The sequence below is a fragment of the Acinonyx jubatus genome, chromosome B1, assembly GCF_027475565.1.
Source record: "Acinonyx jubatus isolate Ajub_Pintada_27869175 chromosome B1, VMU_Ajub_asm_v1.0, whole genome shotgun sequence".
Taxonomy (NCBI): Eukaryota; Metazoa; Chordata; class Mammalia; order Carnivora; family Felidae; genus Acinonyx; species Acinonyx jubatus.
This window is the reverse complement of record NC_069382.1, coordinates 146,368,305-146,392,646: the sequence shown is the minus strand read 5'-3', so window position 1 is coordinate 146,392,646 and position 24,342 is coordinate 146,368,305. Positions and strand designations below refer to the sequence as shown.

Sequence of the window (24,342 nt, the reverse complement as noted above, 5' to 3'; positions counted from 1 at the left end):
GGTTAAAGGAGTCAAGATCCCCCCTTACCTTACTGTCTACTACTTCTACTGTACTAGAAGATAAATTCCTTCAAACTGGTATGACAGAATTGATTCCAGTACAATAGTTTCTTCTATGAATTGTGATATTCATAGCATGATTAGAATTTGATTGTTTATGAAGCTTCAAAGATACCCACATACAAATATATTACTTATGGTAGAATTCGTTCTTCAAATGATTGACTTCCACCATTTTTCTAATCTTATCATCAGTGGCAATAAGGATAGAGGTGAAGTGCACAGATCCTAGAATCAAAAGAGGCAGGTTCAGACTCTAGTTCTGCAATTTCTTAGCTATGAACTTGTATCTAGTAATCTGTCAAATGAGGGTTAAATGCAAATGCACATAAAGCATTTTTTATAGTGCTTTTATCATTACTCAGTAAATATTGAATAGCTACCTTGGGACATTATTGTCCAAGTATCAGTTGCCTTCATCTGTAGTTTCCCTAACTGTCCCAACACGCATATATATGTATAAAACTCTCACCCATGTACAGCCTATAGCCTTGATATAATGGGCCTGTCCTCAATTTAGATTTTCAAGTTAGAATCTCAAATATATACTGAAAAAAATAAGTATTTTTGATTTCGTTTTCATGTTTATACTCAACAAATATTGGTTGAATAGCTCCTTGTTTAATACAATGGAAGGATAAAGCTATAGATAGTATAGGGACCAGACATTTCTAATTTTTCAAAAGATTTTAAAAATTGTTTATCATTTGTTTTCATAAACACTATATAAAGAATTGTACCATTTTGTCACTCAAATTGTATGCATTCCAATTGGGTTAAAAAAATAGGATGGCGGTTTTAAAGGTGAGTTACTGTTTACCAAGAGATGGCTATGAGTTTGGACACAAGGAAAACCCAAGTGTCATGGGACAACAGAACAGGCAGTGGTCACATGAGACAAACTGGGTGATATCTCAAAAAAAAATACATAAATAGTTTTCCTTTCTACAAATATACATACTTATAGAACACTGAGTAAAATTGAAGTCAATAAAAGAAAGGTAGAAAGAAGATGTCATGGTTAGGAGGCATGTTGGAATCCTTACAAGGAGCAATGAGGTGCCCAACACACAGCCTTTTAGGCAAATGCCACAAACACAAAAAATAAACAACTGGAACATAATTTGGATATAAGAAATAGCTCTGATTGCTTCATAAGTGTCACTGACTTAATCAGTAGCAAATCAGTTACTGACTTAATCTCTAGCAAATATCTCTCAGAGGTGGAAATTTCTCATTTCCTTCTCCTAGAATCAATCCATCATTATGGTGAGTTAGTGTTGTTTCATTTTTTTTTTTTTAACTTTGACTACTCTTTATGCCACTAACAGCACTTTTGTCTTCCATTCTTGACCCTGGAGATTTTTTTATTCACGGTCTTTGGCTTATCTATCACTTTTTCTGTGCTTCTGCATACTTTACTGTTTGTTGTTTTTTTTTTTTTTTGAGAGATAATTGATATATAACACTATATTCATTTTAGGTGTACAATCTAATGATTTGATATATGTATATACTGTGAAATTATAACCACAATAAATTTAGTTAATGTCTATCACCACACATAGTTACACACTTTTTTTATTGTGATGAGAACTTTTAAGCTTTACTCTCTTGGCAATTTTTAAATATGCAATACAGTATTATTACATATAGTCACCATGATGTACATTACATCCTTAAGACTTTTTTGTCTTCCAACTGGACTGGAAGTTTGTACGTTTTGACCACCTGTCCTTATTTTTCCTACCCTCTCATTCCTTGCATCTGGTAACCATTAATCTGTGCTCTGTATTTATAAGTTCAGCTTTTTTTTTAGATTCCACATATAAATGATATCATACAGTATTTGTCTTTCTTTGCCTGACTTATTTTATTTTATTTATTTTTTATTTTTTTCAATGTATATTTATTATTGAGAGACAGAGACAGAGTACGAGTTGGGGAGGGGCAGAGAAAGAGGGAGACACAGAATCTGAAGTAGGTTTCAGGCTCTGAGCTGTTTCAGTAGGTTTCAGGCACAGAGCCTGACATGGTGCTCAAACTCACGAACTGTGAGATCATAACCTGAGCCGAAGTTGGACACTTAACTGAGCCACCCAGTGGCCCGTATTTTATTTATTTTAATAGCATAGTGTCTCAAAGGTCCATCCATGTTGTTGTAAATAGTAGGATTTTCTTCTTTTTTTATATAGCTGAATAATATTCTATTGTGTACACACACACACTTATACCCCATATTTTATTTATCCATTCATTAATCCATGGACCCTTTGATTGCTTCTCCATCTTGGCTTTAGTAAATAATGCTGCAGTGAACATGGAGGTGCAGATATCTTTTCAAGATAATGTTTTCATTTCCTTCAGTTAAATACCTAGAGGCAGAATTGCTGGATCGTATGGTAGTATTATTTTTAATTTTTTGAGGAAACTCCATACTGTTTTCCATGGTAGCTGCACCAATTTACATTCCCACCAACAATGCATAAATGTTCCCTTTTCTCTATATCTACCCAACATTTGTTATTTCTTGTCTTTTTGATAATAACTGTTCATTATGAGGTGTGAGGTGAAACCTCATTGTGATTTTGATTTGCATTTCCCTAATGATCAGTGATGTTGAGCACTTTTCCATGTACCTGTTGGCTATTTCTTTTGGAGAAATGTTTTTTTCAGTTCCACTGCCCATTTTCAGTTGGACTGTTTTTTTTTCTTTTTTCTTCCTTTCTTCTTCTTCTTCTTCTTCTTCTGCTTCTGCTTCTGCTTCTGCTTCTGCTTCTTCTGCTTCTGCTTCTGCTTCTGCTTCTTCTGCTTCTTTTTCTGCTTCTGCTTCTGCTTCTCCTTCTATTGAATTGTATGCATTTTTTAAAATATATTTTTAATGTTAACTCCTTATGAGATATATGATTTTCCCATTTCATAGGTTACCTTTTCATTTTGTTGATAATTTCCTTTACTGTACAGAAGCTTTTTTAGTTTGGTGTAGTCCCACTCACTTATTTTTGTTTTTGTTGCTAAATCCAAAAAGTTATTGCCAAGACCAATGTCAAGGAGCTTACCCCTATGTTTTCTTCTAGGAGTTTTATGGTTCAGGTCTTACATTCAAGCCTTTAATCCATTCTGAGTTGATGTTTGTGTATGGTATAAGATAGGTGCCCAATTTCATTCTTTGGCAAGTGGACATCTAGTTTTCCTAGCAGCATATGTTAAAGAGACTACCCATTCCCTGCTTTTTTGTTTATCTGTTTTTTAAAAGTAACAAATGTTTATTTAGAAATGGATAAGTAATACAAAGTCTCCTTCCTTATTGCTTCTTCCTCTCCTTTTGAGCAAAAGAGACACAGATGGGGAATGTAGGAGAGTGGTAGGTGGAGAGGGACATAAGGATTGGCTCCCCACATTCTCTTCCCTATTTCCCATGATGACATCCTGTTGGGCAGAGGAGAAAAAACAGGCTCCAGCCCCAGGTGTATCTTATGGCTATCCAGAGGACAATGTCCACACGGCCAGGCAGCTGCAGCTGGGCTCAATGAAACTCTGTAACGACGAAAGAAGCTGGCAAGGGAATAGGATGGGGCAGGGGAGGCTACATATTTACCATCCCTCCTTGAAACAGAGTCCAAGCAGTGATCCAGCTGTCCCCAGTACCTGAGTGACCAAGCACCACCTGTGGGTGCTGTCTCTGGCTAAGAGGGGGAAAGTGTAGGAGGACTGTCTTTCAGCTAAAGAGACCTAAATTTGTACCCATTCAAAGGGAAAGAAGGGGGGGGGGGGAAGCAGCATTTTTAAAAAAGAACTGAAAAGTAGAACACCATCAGGTACAGTCCTTGAATTTCCCAGACCTGGGCAACCTCAGAGCTGGAGAACTGAGCTGGGCTCAAACCCTGGGTCTTTTCTGCTTCACAGATTTAATTCTGTAGAACCACGGGTTTCTAGGTTTTTCTTTTTCTCTGGGCTAGTCCAAGAGTGTCATGAGAGGGTCTTAGTACCTTAAGTCCCTTTTACTTTTAGTCTTGTGCCTTTCACAGCACTTGCTACTGGTTTTGTAGAACTCCCGAGTTCCAGCTCCCCAACTCGCTCCAGCTCTGTCAGCCTGGATTCCTATTATAGCCCCCCAAAACAAGCAAAATACTGAGAATGAATGACACTGAAGCAGAGACACTGGTATTCAGGGGCTGTCCCTGGGTTCTATGGGCCCTATGTCCAAGTACACACGTTGGAGCATTTGAGCTTCAACATAGGAGTTTTGGGGAACACAATTCAGTCCATAGCACGACCCTACACTAGAATGAGCAAATTGAGGATGGGGTTACCAGAACCCAGATAGGATAGTATTGACTGCTAGGAATTGGGGCTGTGGATACGGGGACAAAAATGACCTCTGGTAACCCTACATGAAGGGAGTCATGAAAATCAACAGTTCATTTCTTACTTTCCTCCTATTTTCAGATCTCATGCTTGTGCCTTCCATTGTTTGAAATCAACCAAAACCAAGGAAGGGAACCAACTGGGCAGTCCATATGGATCGGCTTTCGAAGGTACAAAGTAGGGTGGAGAGTGTGAAAAATGGGTTAGGACAGCCAGAGATATACAGCACATCCCTGTACCAAGATGCTATGAAGAAAAGAGAAGGAAAAAAGGGAAAAAACCAAAAACCCTAAAGACAAAACATTACTTAAAAGAAACTTACCTTCTCAGTAAAATAAAGAAAACAGTAATGCCTCTGGGGTTAGATGAATTGAGGTAAAATATAGCCAGCATTCAGAACTGACCAGCACAGAGTCAGTACTCAATAATGTGAGCTACCAATATTATTGAGAAGTAAGCAGAACAGTTTTGGAAGCCCAGATTTCTTTAAACATCCAAGGAGTAGATAATTATTTTTTTAAAGCTGTGCAAAACTTTGTGTTTTTTTTTTAATACTTATATTTTGAAAATCTATTTCCTATTGTGAGAATTAAATCAATATAATTTCTGTTAAAGGAGGCAAGGCTACCTTCTGTGGGATGCATAAAAACTAAAAGAAACTTGATGTTGACATATGGATGCAGGAAAAAGGGTTCAGGTACCTGGTTTCAAATCAGAAGATTAATACATTTCAAAATGTAAAATGCCCTCAATATTTAAATAGTATTCTTATTTTTATCGAGTTTTTTCTATTTAAAAATATAATTTTGCTCTTATTAAAAATGTTTATTGAATCTGATTCACAAGCTGGTTGTGAAGTTTAAATGACATAATACATGTGAAAGGTGAGTTCTAAGTAAATGCTAGTCAAGGGTTATTTTAAGACTCTATAATATGCTGGATTGTGCCGGCGAGAACTTAGTGCTACACCAAGAACTCTGCTGCATACATTCAATAGCTCAGCAGCATTTACTGTGGTATAGTTAAGGTGATCCTTTTTCATTCTTTGGCAGTTCCAGAAGAGCCTTCAAGCAATTCTTTACCAGAAAAGACCTAGTCTTACTAGGAACCAGATATGAATTCAGTCAAATTCTAGAAGGGGGTGCAGAACACATATTTAAATATATTTAATGATTCCCATCAAGCTATCTTTGAATTTTTATACTACTACTTTGGATGGGTTCAGGACATTCCCTCTCTAAAGCTTTGCTTCTGATTCTCTTTTCTAGCTTTCTGCTCTCCTCCTGAGGATTTTCAAGTCCTTTGGCCTTTCCTTTTTCTGGTCAGGCCAGAGAGACCCATTTTCCCTTGAAAGGCCTTTTTTTTTTTTTTTTAACTTTGTTTTTCCCCAGCTTTGTTGAAGTATAATTGACAAATAAAACTTGTATATACTTAAGGTGTACAATGGGATATACATATATATTATAAATGGTTATCATAATCAAGTTAATATATACACATCCATCATCTCACACAGTTATGCTGTGTTTGTTTGGGTGTGGTAAGAAAACTTAAGATCAAGTCTCTTAGCAAATTTCAAGTATACAATAAAGTACTGTTTTTTAAAATATTTGTTGATTTTGAAAGAGAGTGAGTAAGAGAGTGCATGCTTATGAGTGGGGGGAGAGTGCATGCTTATGAGAGGGAAAGAGAGAATCCCAAGCAGGCACAGAGCCTGACTTGGGGCTCAAACTCACAAACCATGAGATCATGGCCTAAGCTGAAATCAAGAGAATTGCTTAACCGACTGAGCCATCCAGGTGCCCCTACAATAAAGTGCTATTAACTATAATCACCATCCTGTATATTAGATTCCCTGAACTTATTCATCTTGTTACTGAATGTTTTTAGCTCTCCTGCTAATATTGTGTTCTGTTATGCTAAACTTCTTGTGTTATTTTATAAAAAGACAAACTTACAAGGCATAAGTAAAGATTATTTTCAATTACTATTTAGCTCTGATAGGATAATTATGGATTAGGGAAAATGGCATTTTGATATAACCTCAATTTTTTTGGCTGTTTCTCTTGCTCTTTCTTTAAAATTATTACAGAAAATCTCAAATATATTTTTTAAAAAGTAGAGAGGAGAGTATGTCTGTCCATCACCCATCTTCAGCCCATGAGCAGACTTGTTTTATATATGACCCCCATCTATAACCCCTGCTCTTATATAGTGTATTTTGTAGCAAATTCTAGATACCATATCATTTCATCTGCAAATATTTTAGTATGCGTCATGAAATTGCAAGAAGTATTTTTTCAACATAACTTATTATAGCTAAAAAAATTAACAGCAAGTTTTTAAAATTATAATTCAAAGTTTTCAAAGCTTGTTGATAGGTACATGTGAATATGAGTATATGTATGTGTGTGTACTCATGTATTCAAATTAGTCCCTAAATAAGGTCCAAGGTATTAGTTTCATAGAGCCGCTGTAATAAAGTATGAGAAACTGGGTGGCTTAAGACAATAGAAATTTATTCTCACAGATCTGGAGGCTAGAAGTCTGAATCCAGGAGTGGACAGGGTCATTTATGCTCCTTCTGAAACCTGTAGGGGAGAATCATTCTTTGGCTCATAGCTTCTGGTTTTTGCCTGTTACCCTTGAAGTTCCTTGGCCGCATCACCCAATCTCTGTCTCTGTTGTCACATGTTTCCTTGTGTGTCTCTATTACAGTGTCTCTTTTCCTTTTATATGAACACCAGTCATATTGGGTTAAGGGTGCATTCCACTTTACTATTACCTTATTTTAATGAATTACATATGAAACAACCCTATATCAAAATAAGTTTGCATTCTGAGGTACTTCAGGTTAGATCTTCAAAATATTATTTTGGGGGACACAATTCAACCTATAATGAATTATAATCATAGAATTATAATTCTAATTATATATTGTTTTATATTTTATGAATTATAATTGTTTTATATTTTTAACATTTCTTATAATACTCCTGTAGAGTTTCTTTTTTTTTTTTTTAACGCTTATTTATTTTTGATACAGAGAATGAACGGGGGAGGGTCAGAGAGAGGGAGACACAGAATCCGAAACAGGCTCTAGGCTCTGAGCTGTCAGCACAGAGCCTGACGCGGGGCTTGAACTCACGGACCGTGAGATCATGACCTGAGCCAAAGTCGGTCGCTCAACCGACTGAGCCACCCAGGCGCCCCACCCCTGTAGAGTTTCTTATTGCTAATGGTATTTGCATGGGATGGCTTAAAATATTCACCTGTGCTTTGCCTATTCTCTGGAGCATGATTTTTCAGCATGAGCACTATTGGCATTTGGGTAAGATAGTTCTTTGTTAGTGGGTAGGGGTGTGTGTGGGAGTTTTATAGGTTTGTGAGCCTTATAGGATGTTTAACAGCATCCTCGGCCTCTACCCATTACACGCTAATAGTGTGTCACACCTCTGTTGTGACAACCATAATTTTTTTTCAAAAATTGCCAAATATCCCATGGGGGCAGAATCATCCCTGGTTGAAAAATGCTGACAGACATTCTCCTGGGTTTCGTTTTTTGGCAAGATTATTTCATAGATAATGTGTTTCCATCAAGAGGCACATAAGATCTGATTGTCTTTGTTATGTAAATTAGTAGCCCTTAATAATCATTGCCTTGATCTGTACTTCATTAATGGTTGTAAAATTCTAATGTCCTAGTTCTGTGATTTTTTACTCTGATCATGTATTAGCTGTAATTCTTCCACAGATAAACTTTCCTTCATCAATTATTTGATTGGTAACCCCAAGATACAGTTCTAATTGGAAACAAGATCTATGAAGATTTCTCTTTGTTTACCAGTTTTCAAAATAATGAACTTGTTCCCTAGCATTATCTGAAGAGGACTGAGGGGTTTTTTGGAAATATTAGGGAATTTATGGATTGAAACATATTTCAGTGCAGTTTTATCTCCACCTATGCTCAAAATGGCTCATACTTGGCCATTGGCCTATTGGCCAGGGGGAGCCACTTTAGTTAGCAACTCTTCTGAGTCATTTTGACAGGATCCTAGAATTCTTTGATTACTGCTTTCCGGTATAGCAAGATGTCGCAGGTTCATATTGTACATTTGCCGTCTCTAGATCCGTATTAAGACTTGGGACTGAGTCTCCCTTACTCCTCACTCTATATAACCTTCCCAGAGCAAAAGAATCAAACTGCCTCCATCCCCCTCCACCCCGCCCCTGAGTCCACACACTTAATACATAGACACTTCAATCAGTAATATTGGACAGGGGTAAGGCAACTGAGAGTGGTGGTGGAGGTCATGTCTAATTGAAAAGTGTCTGATTGAAAGCATTACACTTCAACAAAACCATACAAACACTGTGTTGGTTCAAGGAAAGTCTTAGATCAGCAAGCACCAATTTGTAACCTGCGTTATAGGACCTAGACTTGGCCTAATTTAATGTTGAATATTGTGAAAAATATGTCTCAGAGACCCTAGATTTTATTGTCTTCCTCTGAAAGTGTTGATCACTTTGAAATTATGTATGCTTGGTTTTACATTTTGCAGGTGTGAATTTTTAGACAGCCCAAGGTGTTTTCATTCCTACCCTCTCGTGGGCTCAACCTCGAAATTCTCTCTTCTCAAATCTTGTACTGCTTTTGTTTTAGGCTAGGTCCCGATTAGGCTCTTACTCCCAAGATGTGGCCTGTCCCTCAAACAATATCTCAGTCACTTGTCTTCTCATTATCCATTATCTGGACTCCAGCTCATTGGTGTTTTCTTTGGATCCTTGACCATAACATGGCTTCTTTCTCCCTCAGAGCCTTTGTATGTGCTGTTCTCTGCCTGGAAGACCTCTTACCTCCACCTCTTACTAGGTTATCAGTTTCAACTTCAACTCCTCACCAAGGCCTTTCTAGTTTTTCTCATAGAAAGCTCTCCTCCCCAAGCTGGCCTCACCATAATAGCCTCTTACTTGTTTCTTGCATGGAATTCATCATGTTTTTTAATTTGTTTACTTATGCTTTGTCTCCCTAACTAGAATGTAGAGTCCAACTTCTTGAAGAGAGAAACAAGATTTTATACTAAATATATTTCTTAATACCAGAGTCTGTAACAATATTTGGGACTGAGTAGCATTTTAATGAATACTAGTTGACTGAATTAATAATTGAGTAGGACGTCATAGAACTTACTTACTTATTTACTTATTTATTTATTTATTTATTTATTTATTTATAGAGAGCACATGAGGGGGAGAGAGAGAGAGAGAGAGAGAGAGAGAGAGAGAGAGAGAGAGGTTGGAGAGAAGAGAGAATCCCAAGCAGGCTCCGCACTATCAGTGCAGAGCCTGATGCAGGGCTTGAATTCACAAACCACAAGATCATGACCTGAGCTGAAATCAAGAGTCGGATGCTTAACTGACGGAATCACACAGGCACCCCTATAACACTTTTCTTGATTCAGCCTTTTCTTACCTATTTAATATCAACCTAAACCAAACCATTGGTAGCTCTGTTACGTAGGACCTTTTTTCCAGAAAAACATCCTTTTATCACCTTTGCCCTTTCTCTCCTCATCTAGACTATTAATAGTCTTTTAGTTTTCAAGTAGGCTTAATTCCTTCTCCAGGAAGCTTTCCTTGACTCTATTCTGCACCCCTACCAGTCTGAGTAACATGCCCCTGAAGGTTACAGTAACATTCTGAGTTTACTTGAGGGAGTATTATCAATTGGAGGGCTGGAGGTAAATCTCCTGAACTTGAGCCATATTAATTACTGCTACTGGTGACCTTGGACACTTCAATTTCTTACTTCACTTTCCCTGTATGTAAAATCAGGTAATATAATCTAATTGGGGTTTTGGAAGATGAAATCAGATTGTGTAGGTCAAATTCTCAGAACAATACCTGGTGCACAGTAGGAAAACACAATTTTCAGCAATTATCGTTAGAGTGTAATTTCTTGCTAACTTATTTCTTCCATATATTATACTGAAAATTCCTTAAAGGCAGAAATGCTGTCCTGTTTACCCTTGATTCCTATGCATCTGATGATACATAGCTTAGTTTTATATTTACTGTTTTTCTTTCGTTTTTTTTCTACAAGCCCTCTTTAAATTCTTCCCATTGATTTTTCTCAATTTGTTACAATGGCCATCAAGAGCCAAGACTCTAGATTATTTGTCTTTGAACATGCTATTTGTTTTTATATAACAATGTTACTTTCTTTTCCCTCCAAATTTCCTTCCCGCGTAAACTTTACCGAGCAGTGAAGCAAAATGACATTTTCAGTCCTTTGGACCATAAACTTTATGCAAGTTTCCTTGCAGATTTTACCACATTATGTAGTTGAGTAATTTTTGGTCACTTCAGTAGTTTCAATTTCTCAATACTCTGTTTAAATCAACTGTGTACCCCAGCGCCTCAATAAATACCTAAATCAAATGTTATTACATGAATTACAAAGCTATACTAAAGTACAATAGAATTAATTTCCCCAATTAACAGCAAAACTAGTAGGCTTTTGTGACAAGTGAGCGGGTTGCATCTTGCGCTGCCTTTGGCTAACCCTAGGGCACCAACTATGAAAATCTATTTGGCACTAAGAGTACAAAGTGGCGGCGGCAAAGGGACCCGCCCAGATTTATCCTAAATCTCCGATTTCCAGAATTAGGAGATCCGCATAACAACCAGAAGCATCTTTTGTCCTCGGGAAGGTCCGTCAGTAGGCTTTTCAGGTGAGAAAACAGCGCCACCAGGGTGTACGCATCGCTACGGGGTGCTCAATAAACCGTAATTTCGGCGATCTAATCGCTGAAAAGAAAACTCAATCCGTGGACATCCGGGCTGTGGGAGACGAAGCGACGTGCTGACGTTATCACGTTTCCCTTGCCCACCCCGCGTTTCTCCCGCCCCTCTCCGCACTGTGACGGTCCCAGGGAGGAACGAAGCGTAAACAGCGCAGGGCATTTCGGGAGCGGGATTGTTTCAAGCAGGAAGCAGGCTCCATTTTAGCGCCGCCCGCCGTCGCCATCTGTTTCCCTTCCCTCCCCCTACCCCCCTCCCGTACCCAAGCCCCAACGGGAAGGCCGGGCCTAGGGCGCCAGAGGCTGGAGTGAAAGGAGAAAAGGGAGAAAGGGAAGAAGCGAGGAGAAAAAGGGTGAGTTGGGAAAGGTGAGCGGTAGAGGCCAAGGTGGGAAGCGCGCAGCCCAGCGGACGGACTGACGGACGTGCCCGTGCTACGGCTGCCGCGGCTGCGGCGCCCGCGCGGGTCGCGTCGAAGCGGCGGCGGCGGCAGCAGCAGCAGCAGCAGCAGCAGCGGAAACAGGAGGGGAGCAATGGCGGCCGACAGCCGGGAGGAGAAAGGTTAGTGCGGAGAAAGGTGACGGGCGGAGGCGACACTCGGGAATCGGTCGATGGAGCCGTGGTTGTCGTTGCGGGGTGGGGGTTGGGGAGGTTAGCCTGCCCCGCGCGGAGCCGATCCGTCCCAACCGAGACACTTGCACCCGCTGGAAGAGACTAGGCCTGCTCTTGCGTCCTCGATCTCCGAACCACCTAGCACTTCATCTCTCCTGGGTTGTTTTGTTTTGTTTTGTTTTGTTTTGTGTTTTGATCCTAATTCTCTTCTTTTTCCGTTCTGCAGTCCTGGGCGCGGCTGAGAGGGCCTGTTCTTAGTGGCAGGCCCTTGGGTTTATTTCCTGGTAGGATTATGCGGGTGTAATGCGTATTTTCAGAACGACCCTTTCTTTTAGGCAAAATTTTGAAAATCCTTAATGCCACGGCCAAAGCTGGTAGTCTTGTAAGTGAGCATTTTTAAGAAGTGGTACAGGTGGATTAGTAATCTCGAGAAATATCTACAAGTAATTTGTGGCTCTTCCTGTTAAATAGGCAAAGTGGCAAGAATTGCCCCTCTGGTTCCTCGAACACTTATTTTGGAAAACATGATGTTTGAAGCAATAATTATATGACTTAGACATGGCAAAAAAAAAAAAAAAAATCCTAGCCACTATTTTGATAGAAACACGTTGTGTTAGCTCCCAGAAGGTACAACCAGGAACAAATGGGTGTAATTTATAGAGAGCTGAAGGAGTAATACAGTTACAGTAAATATAGGAAAAACTGATGTTGGTAGAAAGGGATGTCATGTCTTTTGAAAAACCGACCTCCCAAGTGCTACAGATGTTTATGTATATCCTGGATCAATACCTGTCTGGAGAGTGGTCTAGTTTAGATGCTGCTTTTAGGGTCTTTTCTAACCTTAAGATTATCATGATTTGGGAAGGTTATAGTTAACAAAAATATGGTGCTGCTGCTGCCCTGTGTATACCTCACAGATCTCCTCTTCAGTGTGGCTAACCAACTTGGGGTGGGGATTTGTTGAATGGATTCTAGAGTCAAGTTGCACTAGGCCCACGATCTCTTTAGTTTTTCTCCTTAAGAGAAAGATGAGTCTTCATGCTTCATTAAACTGCTCTAGGATAGGGACAAGCTTGGAGCCTGGAGTGTGTGGAAGTATCTTTAAGAAATTGGGGCTATCTTAAACCAATTCAGTGATTAGGTTGTCGTAGTTTGACCTAAGTCTTAAAAAATGCACCCCTTTGAGAAGCACGAAAAGAATGTGGAGGTCGGGTTGCAAGGTGTTAGTGACAAAAAAGGGACTGCTTTTAATTAGTAGTAAATTTAGTTATTACAATAGATCATTTCAATCAATAAGAATTCATTCAGTCGACATTTGATTGCATCAGAATGTAATCTATGAGCTCTGTGTTGGAGTGAGTGCTGGTTGTGATCGGTAAGGTAAACCAAATACAAAATGAGTAAAAGTCCGTACTTCTCAAGGATTCATTGTTAAAATGAACACAGTTGTTAAATTAGTAATAGAGTAGATACAGTAAAGTGCATTTTGGAAGAAGAGTCATTTTTAAGTTTATTTTGAGAGACAGAGAGAGAGAGAGAGAGAAAGAGAGAATCCCAAACAGGCTTTGCGCTGTCATTCAACGCAGAGCCCGAAGTGCCCATGTATCTCACGAACCGTGAGATCATGACCCGATCCAAAATCAAGAGTTGGACACTTAACCAACTGAGCCACCCAGGTGCCCTGAAAGTAGGTGATGTTTTAAAAATTGTTTTAGAGATGGATTTAGTGATGAAAGTTCTTAAGAACATGTAATGCCACCTATTAGCAATACTTAGGGTAGTCATCCAACTTTTGAAAGAACTCACATTTTTGTAGTTTTTAAAAAAAGTTAATTCCCATAGTGGAGTTTATATCTCTTAAATCTTTGATATTAGTGCTTGTCTTTATAGATTAGCTCAAAGATGGTCTCTAGTGGGAAAGCTAGCAAATATAAAACCTATTGGAATTGCTTATTTAATTTTGTAATGGGAAGATTTCCAGAATAATTCATTTTGCAAATAAAGAAACTGAGTTCCAGGGTGTCTCACCTAACTTTATTTATCATTGTTACACAGCCAGAAAAATAGCCAGAATTAGAATACCCAATTCACTCTTCCTTATACTTCTGCAAGAAAAAGTGGGAAATGAAGTATTTGTCAGTAGTTACCTTATGCAACACATTATGAAATTATAAACTTAAGCCCTCTAAGAATCTTAGACTTCTCACAGGCCTTAAAGGATTTCATGAATGATGTAAAATCTTGATGAGAAATGAATTTAAATTGCAGACGTTTGCCGTTGGTCACAGAACAGTTAAAAGACTTGGTTATAGAGTCGTTGGATTATTGGGCTTTCTACATTGGCTATGTAATAAATAGACATTAACTTCTATTATACTTCTATAATACCCGTATTTAGAACCTGAAGCCTATATAACTGGACAAATTGCCAACTACCTCTGATTCCTGTGGTGATTATTTGTCCAAAAAATAGATTTGAAGGATACTAATACTTTATGAGTAATACAAATCTTTTCTATTTTAAATACCTTGTATGTGTTTTATTTCTTAAGGTCTTACGAAGTTCTCTCTGAAAAACAGTGTAAAAGTTCATCCAAAATGTGGAAAGTGATTTACCACTCTCATAAGTAACATGTTTTTCTACATTACTGAACGGAAAGCTCCATGAGGGCTAAGAGTAGGTCTATCTTACTCACCAGGTTCCTGACGTACAGTAATCATGACTCAGTGCCTTGAAGAAATGACTTGCAAGGTTGGACTTGGTTCATAACTGACCATGAGACATTTGCCTCTGCTATCCAAAGCCAAGGATTTTGTCGGTTTAAATTGTGTATGTATACACACAGTCACACAGGCAAGAGCACATAAATATGTACACACAGTCATATATACATACACATATTTTATGAACATACTTCAGCCCTGTTTATAGTGAGTCCTTAGAAAAAGATTGACTTTCTTGGTTCACTTTAGTTAGGGCTTTAGAAAGCATAGAGTATGTATTTGATAACCCAATGTATTTGTTTTACCCAAATAGAAATAGGATAAAAAAATTTAAAATACTCTCCTTAAACTTCAGATTGTATGCTTACTATGCTTAGAGCAGAAAATTTGGATGTGATGGGAAATGCAAGTCTCTACACTTCATTTAGAGGAATGACAGTTTTGAATGACAAAGTAACTGAGACTGGTCTAATGTAAAATGTAACAGAAGGTTAGGTTCCAGGAAATTTTGCTTCATTGTCAAAGCCGACTAAAACTATATTAAATGAATTAAAAGATATAATCTACTTTGGTGTTCTGTGACGTAAAACAAATGTGTAGTATACTTAACTGGCCAGTTTTCTTTAAATACTCTAGGTCTTTGTTCCCGACCCTCACATAAATAGCACTTTGTATCTCCTGACCCGGAGTTTCCAGGTCCAAAACAATGGGCTGCTTTCTCAGATAAAGGTTAATTTTCTACACTGATGTCCCTGGAGTTAAGGCTTGTGGCCTTCCTGGGCCAGGAATTGCAAGATTAAAGTGTAATTCTGGTATAATGGAAAGAGCACTACATTTGTATGCATAGTTGTGAGATTTTTGTTATGTCACTTCAGTTCTGTGGGCTGCATTCTGGAATTCTTGTTATATACCTAACCTTCTGGTGGTTAAAGTACTTTGAAAGCCAGTTAGATTTCCATTTTCCCATGATTATGTAAAACAAACTGGGGTACCTGGGTGGCCGTGTCAGTTGGGTTTCTGGTTCTTGATTTCGTCTTGGGTCACGATCTCTTTCAGTGGGCTCTGTGTGACAGTGTGGAGCTTGCTTGGGATTCTCGGTCTCCCTCTCTCTATCCCTGACCCATGCACGCCTGCGTGTACTCACTCATGCGCATCCTCACTCATGCACTCTCAAAATAAATAAACTTAAAAAAAATCCCCCAATAAAACAATAAAAAAGAAGTTTTGTTAGTCCTAACATCTTGAAAATTTTTGAACAAGCTTTAAAACAATGATTGTTTTTATTTTCTTTTGCCTCCTGTATCCCTGGAAAACTCAGTTTGGTAATTGTGACGGTAACTAAGATTGTGCTAGTTTGCACCAGTGATGATAGTGAGGTTCATGTACATCATATATTGTGAATGCAAAACATTCACAGATGATTGCACTTCTACAGAGGAGTCAAGCTAGCAGCAAGCCGCTTTGTGTTGTTTTTGAGACAATGTTTAAGTCCATCATTTAAGTCCACATGAAAATCTGAGTTTGGGAATCCTTGAAAATTTGGAAGATCTGACAACATGGTGCTTGAATTTTGTCAAGGCAGTTAATCAACTAGAGTTGAGTACGATTGTCCTCCTTACTGTTTCTACTCTTTCACAAAGTATCATGCATATTAAGTTTATTTGCAGTTATTTAACATTGTTATTCATGAGTTGCAGGCTTTTATGCATACTAGGGTCCAGCAGATAAAGTACTTCTTTAATAGTTAATGGTAGGTATTAGGTTAAACAAAAGGAAAAGAGCAAGCACGGTCTGTGTGCAAGCAGTATTTGTAAATGCACGTATTCATCCGGCATAAACCCAGATTGTCTCTTGCAAAGCCTTGACATGTTACTACCTCTCTGTGTCTTAACAGAAGACTATCAGGACTGCTCCAGCTGGTTGCTTTCAGGTGAGAATCTGGATCCCTAATGACCAAATAGTCCGTTCAAAAAATGCAAGGTCTGGATTTTTATATTAAATCCTTAAAGTTTTCAAAACAGTGTCCAAGAGCTAGATTCATGCAAGTTGTTAGGGTATAACTTTGGATGGATTTGAGTTTTAGCTGTAAATAGAAATACTGTTTAATGAGTAATTTTGTTTCGTTTGAGCTAATTCATTGTGACAGAATTCATTCTGTTGTGAAACCTTGAACAGTTTTTGAGTTTTTAAAATAGCTTTAAAAAAAATACCGTATTCTTTATGTAGATTTTTCAAAAAACATTGTGAAGTGCTTTATCTCATAGAAGTATATACTTCTATGAGTTATTTTTGTAGTATATGAATTGTATGTTCATGGAACTCTTAATGACATTTACTAATCTTTGTTCATTTTAGTATTAATATTCTTAGGTTGGGTGCTGTCAAGCTACTATGAAGGAATTGAATGTATATGAATATTTATACAGTATATTAGTGTATAATTTTCGGGCAAAGAGTGATTTAAAACTCTTTATTAAAGGTTTATTTAAAAAATTAAAATAAAAATTAAATTTGTTAAGGTAGTTTAAAGGTCATGCTAGAGAACTAGTGGGTGTTATTTTATGTTAGAACTATTTTTTTTTCCAAAAAGGATATGGCAGTGATGATTAGTATTCAGCAGTGGTAGTTTCTGAGAATATTTAAATAATCTTCATTTTCTTTATAATTAGTTCATTTTAGGGACGCCTGTGTGGCTCAGTCAGTTAAGCGTCTGACTCTTGGTTTTGGCTTAGGTCATGAACTCATGGTTTGAGAGCTCAAGCCCTGTGTTGGGCTCTGTGCTGACAGCATGGGACCTGCTTGGGATTCTCTCTCTCCCTTTTCCTCTGCCCTTCCTCACGTGCGTGTGCGCTCACGCGTGCTCTCTCTCTTTCTCTCTCTCTCTCTCTCTCTCTCTCTCAAAAAAACATTAAAAAAATGTCATTTATATTAGGGGTTGGCAAACATTTTGTAAAGGGTTATATAATAAATGACATTTTAGGCTTTGTGGGCCACAGAAGGGTTTGTCACATATTTTTTTGTGTGTGTCTGTCCCCCCCCCCCCCGCCCCTTTTAAAACACAACCTTTAAGATGCAGAAACCATTCTTATTTTTACCTTACTGGTTAAAAAAAGCAAGCCATAGGCTGAATTTGTTCTGCAGGCCTTAGTTTGCCAATACTGTGATAAAACCACAGTTAGATTATTGATGTCACGGAGTATAATACATAAAAATTTGTAGACCATCAAGTGAGAATGTAGTGTTTGATCCTAAAGTAAATTTCAAGATGTTACAGTGTCACTCATACAGGGCTTTCTGCTGCATTAATTGAAATTAATCTAGTGCACATTACTTTTTAATAATATTTTGGATTTGTTTTTGTGCCCTTATACTTTGTTTAAAGATTTTACTACTACTTCCCTTCTAATTTAACTATAGATTTTAGAAAACCTGAACTGGAGGCTTGTACCCCCAACTGTTTCTAGACAAGTGAATTTGGTCACCTGGCACTTTTGAGCTTCCTTTTCTCTATCTGAAGTAATGGATGATAAAACATACCTTAGGTGATTCATTTATGTATATAGGATATATGTAAAAGTAGTAAAATGTTAAAAGGAAAAAAAAGGAAGCATTGGTTAATATTTGTTGTGTTAAAAATTTGTAACTACTTAAAAAAAAATTTTTTTTTAATGTTTTTATTTATTTTTTGAGACAAAGAGAGACAGCATGAGCAGGGGAGGGGCAGAGAGAGAGGGAGACACAGAATCCGAAGCAGGCTCCAGGCTCTGAGCTGTCAGCACAGAGCCCAATGCAGGGCTCGAAGTCACACAGTCTGTGAGTTTGTGATCTGAGCCGAGGCGGGATGCTCAAGTGACTGAGCCACACAGGTGCCCCTGTAGCTGCTTATTAAAACTGCAACCAGTCTCTGCATTTGATTAATACACTTATTTGTTAAGGCTTTTTAAAACAATAATGACCTTTTTTTTAATAGGGAAACCATGATCTAATTTCATGCCTGAAATTTATATTGATTTAAATTAACCTGTACAGTTCATTCAGTGTTAGGTTTAGCACATGTAAAGTATATAATTTAAGGTGAATGTTCAGGCTTTTGGGTTGTTCTTTCTACTAATGGAATTAGTGATTTCATGAAAAGATGTGTGTAGCACTATGTTTACTTAATTGCTTATTTCGTTGTGATAATTGTTGTTTCAGAAATATAGTTAATTCTGTGAACATCTGTTGGATCCAGTGTTTTACTGATCAGAGAGCTAGAAGTAAATAAAAATTCATATGATGTATATATTTTAGAAAAACAGTAAAGTATACTCTTAACCACCCAAAGAAAGGAATTGCTATGCCATTCCAGGCAGTGTCACTTTTGATGTTCTTACACAGAAACTGTGTTTGACTCCAAATACTGAGATGTTACTTTTTCCTGTATCCTATGTAAGTAACCTTGCTTACTTTCCTATCATGCCTACATTGTGTTTTAGTTCTCTTCAGTCACTGATTTCTGTCTCCCTTTGGAGATATTTTAGTCTGATTTAATTGTTTATAGACCTCAGGTCAGGTTAATAACCCTTGCTATATATATAAAAAAGTAACCCTAGCTATACTTTTTTTTTTTAATTAAAAAAAATGTTTATTTTAGAGAGAGTGTGTGTGCACACACATGTGTGCGGGGGAGGGGCAGAGAGAGAAGGGGACAGAGGATCCAAAGGGGGGAATCTGTGCTGACAGAGAGCCCGATGTGGGGCTCGAGCTGTGAGATTATGACCTGAGAGGAGGTTGGACGCTTAACCAATTCAGCCATCCAGGTGGCTCCATGCTTGCTATACTTTTGAACGGGCTTTGCTTTTTGGCTTGAACCATAATGTAATTGTCCTAACCCATCAACGTTTATGAGTTCACATTTCTCTTTACCACACCTTGAATTTGGAAAGATACTTTTGACACCAGAATACTTAAGTGTTCAAAGCATTTACCATTAATTTTAGTGTATTATTTAAAAAAAATCAATTTAAGGTGGTAAATATTTGCATGTATTTCTTAGAACTTACTTTGTCCTGTTGTATACGTGGGAATGCAGTGACAAAACTGAGTTGTAGGTTTTCATGATCATTCAGCATGTTAATTGTAGTCAGTAGTTCTCTTGACTGAACAAGTTACACTTTTCAGAGTTGATACCAGCAGTTTCAAACGTTTTTGATTGTGTAGCACATCAATACTTTTTTTTACTTTTAATGTTATTTTGACATATTTTGGACAGAATAGATAAATGAATAGTACAAAAATTTTTTTTATCTTTGAATTATATTCCACAAATGTTAACTTTTTACCACATCGTTTTTCTTGAATTCATTCTCTCTTCTCTTTCTGTGTATATATGTGGATATATGCATATGCAGACACACTTTATTCCTGAACTGTTTGCCAGTTTTAGACATGGTGCTTCTTCGTCCCTAATACTTGAGTGTGTATTTCCTAAGAAATAGGATTTTCTTTAACTATAGTAGTATCAGAATCAGGAAATTAACAGAGTGGTACCATACTCTACAGACCTTACTTAAATTTCACTAGTTTCCCAGTCGTGTGCCTTGTTCAGTTATTGTGTCTCTTAAGTCTTTTAATCTGGAGTAGTTTCTTAGTGGATTGGTATTAGCGGATTGGTATTATTTCATGACCCTTTGTTTCAGTTTGATGTTTCTTTAAGTATAGGTTCAGAGTTTGCATTTTTTTTGCATTTTTTAATTTAATTTTTTTTTTGAGAGAGAGAAAGAGCGTGAGAGGGGGAGGGGCAGAAAGAGAGGGAGATGCAGGATCTAGGCTCTGAGCTGTCTGCACAGAGCCCGATGCGCGGCTCAAAACCCATGGACCTCAAGATTGTGACCTGAGTCGAAGTCGGATGCTTAACCGACTGAGCCACCCAGGCACCCCCAGAGTTTGCATTTTGGCTGGGAATATCACAGAATTGTTTTATTCTTAGTGCATCATGCCAAGTCTGTAATACTGATTTGACATACTGCTGGTGATGTTAATTTTGATTACTTGGTTAAGTTAGAATCTGCCAGGTTTCTCCACTGTAAAATTATTTTTTTCTTGGTAATCAATAAGTAGGTTGTGAGGAGTACTCACCATCCTTGGTAGGTGTGTGTTTATGTTACACACAAGTATTTCTGTTCTAATTTTTTATGCACATTTTAAAGCAGTTACAAAAATGAGAAATTAGAGGTTGAAGTACAGATATAGAAGTTTTTAACGTTTTCTCTTGTACTCCACTATGTCCCTTCATACCCTATGGAGTGGGTGTACACTACTCCTGGCTTTGTAGTCCAGAGTTCTGTATCATGTCCTTTATCTTGTATGGTTTTATAGAATTACTGTCGTGTCTTGATCCTGAAATAAAAGATCTTTGACGGTTATGTTTCCATATTTATGTAGACCCAACATAGTCAAAGATAAATGCTTAATGGTAATGATTTTTCCCTATTTTTAATTTCCTGCTTTCAGATGGAGAACTTAATGTTCTAGATGACATTTTGACTGAAGTACCAGAACAGGATGATGAACTGTATAATCCAGAGAGTGAACAAGATAAAAACGAGAAAAAGGGTATGTAATATTTTAAATTTTTTTGTTAAAATAAGGTTTTTTTTTAATTAAAATTTTTAAAAAATGTTTTATTTATTTTGAGAGAGAGGGAGGGAGTGAGCCAGGAAGGGGCAGAGAGAGAGAGAGAGAGAGAGGAAGAGAGAAGGATCCAAGCAGGTTCAGTGTTGTCTGCTCAGAGCCTGACATGGTCTCAGACTCATGAACTGTGAGATCGTGCCCTGAGCCAAAATCAAGAGTCAGATGCTTACCCAACTGAGCTGCCCCGGTGTCCCTAAAAAGTTTAAATAGAGATTTAATTTATTAAGAAAGTGACTTTGCTTTTGCTCTTGTTCCTGGGGTCAGTTAACACCAAAAGTGTGCAATCATTACAAACTGTGGTACCCAGTTCAATATGAATAAAAGTAATCTATTTCTTTTCAAACGTGTGAAATTTCTCAAACACATGAATTTATTCCAGTATTTGCAAACTATGGTTTCTTTATGATTAACTTTGCAGTAAAAATATTTCAGAAGACATTTTAAAGATAAGAGCTCTTTTTTCTCTCTGATACATACTCTTTGTTAATCTTTGGTGAAATAAATAGAAGACATAAAACACTTACATGTGTTCTTTAAATTGTATTTTTAAGGATCAAAAAGAAAAAGTGACCGAATGGAATCTACTGACATCAAGCGGCAAAAGCCTTCTCTTCATTCAAGACAGTTGATTTCTAAGCCACTGAGCTCATCTGTCAGCAATAACAAAAGAATAGTTAGTACCAAGGGAAAGTCAGTTGCAGAGTATAAAAATGAGGAATATCAAAGATCTGAAAGAAGCAAGCGTCTAGAAGCTGATCGGAAGATTCGTTTGTCAAGCAGTGCTTCTAGAGAACCTTATAAGAGTCAGCCTGAAAAAACTTGTCTCCGGAAAAGGGATCCTGAAAGGAGGACCAAATCCCCTACACCAGATGGTTCTGAGGTAGTAAATGTTATTGCAGATATAAAACAGAAAGCAATTCTTTTTGAGGCATTAGAACTATTTATTCAGTCTGACTTTATCTGTTATATGACTGCTGATTCCCTTTTTCTTTAAACATCAGAGAATTGGGCTTGAAGTGGATAGACGTGCAAGCAGATCCAGCCAATCTTCTAAGGAAGAAGTTAACTCTGAAGAATATGGCTCTGACCATGAGACTGGCAGCAGTGGTTCTTCTGATGAGCAAGGCAACAACACTGAGAATGAGGAGGAAGGGGTGGAAGATGTGGAAGAAGATGAAGAGGTAGAAGAAGATGCGGAGGAAGATGAAGAAGTGGACGAAGATGGAGAAGAGGAGGAGGAGGAGGAGGAGGAAGAAGAGGAGGAAGAAGAGGAGGAGGAGGAGGAAGAAGAAGAATATGAACAGGATGAGAGAGACCAGAAGGAAGAGGGAAATGATTATGACACTCGAAGTGAAGCTAGCGACTCTGATTCTGAATCCGTTTCCTTCACAGATGGATCTGTCAGATCTGGTTCAGGCACAGATGGATCAGGTACTACTCTTTGTATGTATAAGTTTCTCTTAAGAAAAAAAATTGACCTGATTTTATTTTTGAACATACTTAAATTGAATTATAAAATATTTAGAGATGTGGGATGTTAATAAGACTGTCTCATGATTTTTTTTACAATTATATGCCTTTGAGTATTAGAAATACATTTGAGTAAGGTTTACATATCTTAGTAAATGTGTTTCCCAACTTCATATTGTATTCTAAATGAATGCAAGTCTGATTGTTTCTCTATGGAAATGTATTTCAGGTTTTAAGGTTATAAATTCTTAGGTTTTCATACCTGTCAGCAGTTTGTTTAAACACTGATACCTGATCTACTTGATACTGACATGGAACCTGTCTGGTTGGCATTACAGTATTTCTATATCTGATACCTGTAGATTTCTGTCATTTGGCAATAGAAATCAAAACAACTTTCTTTTTCTCTTGGGAACACACACTGTTTTTCCAATTCTGTACCTGTGGATTGACAGACTTGCAGGGTCTCCCAAAGGCTGGTGTAAAAGTACAAGAGGTGGAAAATAAGAGTGTAAGATTCTTGTGGGGAGATTGGTTAAGAGTTGTCTTGGGTTATTCCTTCAATACTACATGTCCTACCACTTTATCCCTGTCTGATCAATGAGATGTAAATATAGGAATGGTAGGTAGTTGCAGTCATGAGGCTAAGAGGGGACCATCTTTTGGGGGAAAATTCAGAGTACAACAAGGAGAGGTCAGGGTACTTAAAAGAACCCTTGACATTATATGATGGTTACACATACTGTCATGACTGTCTTATGTCAAAATGCAGCCAGATCTGCTATATATACTAAATGAACTAAACTTTGGAATATAAGAACAATTCTATTCTTTTGTTATTACAGAATAGTTACAATTTCATTATTAATAGAGTTTTATCATTTTGATAGTACATTGTTAGTAAGTCACATTCTTAAAATTGTATAGGTGATAGAGCAAATGGCCAGCTATTTTCTAGTGATTGGCAACTGAAGTGCTTTCAACCTTTTGCTTACTGGAGTTCTAGGTTTCAGAGTTTAGACAGGATTTTAAGAGATTTAAAGAGTTAAACTGAATTCATGGGAAGTTAAGTTTGATATAAAAATTTGCAGAATCTTTTTTTTTTTTTTTTTAAGGTTTATTTATTTTTTGGAGACTTAGAGTGTGAGTGGGGGAGGAACAGAGAGAGGGAGGCACAGAATCTGAAGCAGGCTCTCCAGGCTCTAAGCTGTCAGCACAGAGCCCAACTCTGGGCTCAAACTCATAAACTGTGAGGTCATGACCTGAGCTGAAGTCAGACACTTAACCCACTGAGCCACCCAGGGGCCCCAAAATTTGTAGAATCTTTAATTCTGTTCTCCCGTTACACTTTTTGCAAACTGATGAGATGATGTATTTTTTGTAATTTATAATAATGGGTGGAAAACAAAAAGTGCATTGACAATATGAATGAATGTTTGTTCATTTATTGTGACGACTGTAGAAACATCTGTGGGGTAGAGGATATTTTATTATAGCCATCTTTGATATCCATGTTATGAACAATATTTCTTGTATGTCTTATTTAAGTCAAACAAAGGTGACTTATTTAAATTGGGTAGGACTTGAAACAATCTGCAGTTTTAATAAGCTCTTAGATGCTGCTGATACTGTATC

General features: G+C 37.5%; 1 protein-coding gene across 7 annotated transcripts in view; it reads left to right on the top strand.

Annotated features, from left to right (window-relative positions):
- Positions 1-11,387: 11,387 nt before the first annotated feature.
- The window catches only part of YTHDC1 (YTH N6-methyladenosine RNA binding protein C1), a 35,654-nt gene continuing 22,699 nt past the window's right edge, over positions 11,388-24,342 (top strand). For 2 of the 7 annotated variants that reach the window (XM_027057857.2, XM_027057851.2), the window contains exons 1-5: positions 11,389-11,790; positions 16,460-16,495; positions 21,058-21,159; positions 21,789-22,117; positions 22,239-22,668. In XM_027057857.2, coding sequence (XP_026913658.1) covers positions 11,763-11,790; positions 16,460-16,495; positions 21,058-21,159; positions 21,789-22,117; positions 22,239-22,668 — 925 coding nt within the window. In that variant the 5' untranslated portion in view covers positions 11,389-11,762. Of the gene's footprint in view, positions 11,791-16,459; positions 16,496-21,057; positions 21,160-21,788; positions 22,118-22,238; positions 22,669-24,342 lie in introns of all 7 variants that reach the window. The other 5 variants (XM_027057882.2, XM_027057865.2, XM_027057872.2 and 2 more) reach the window with 4 other exon arrangements.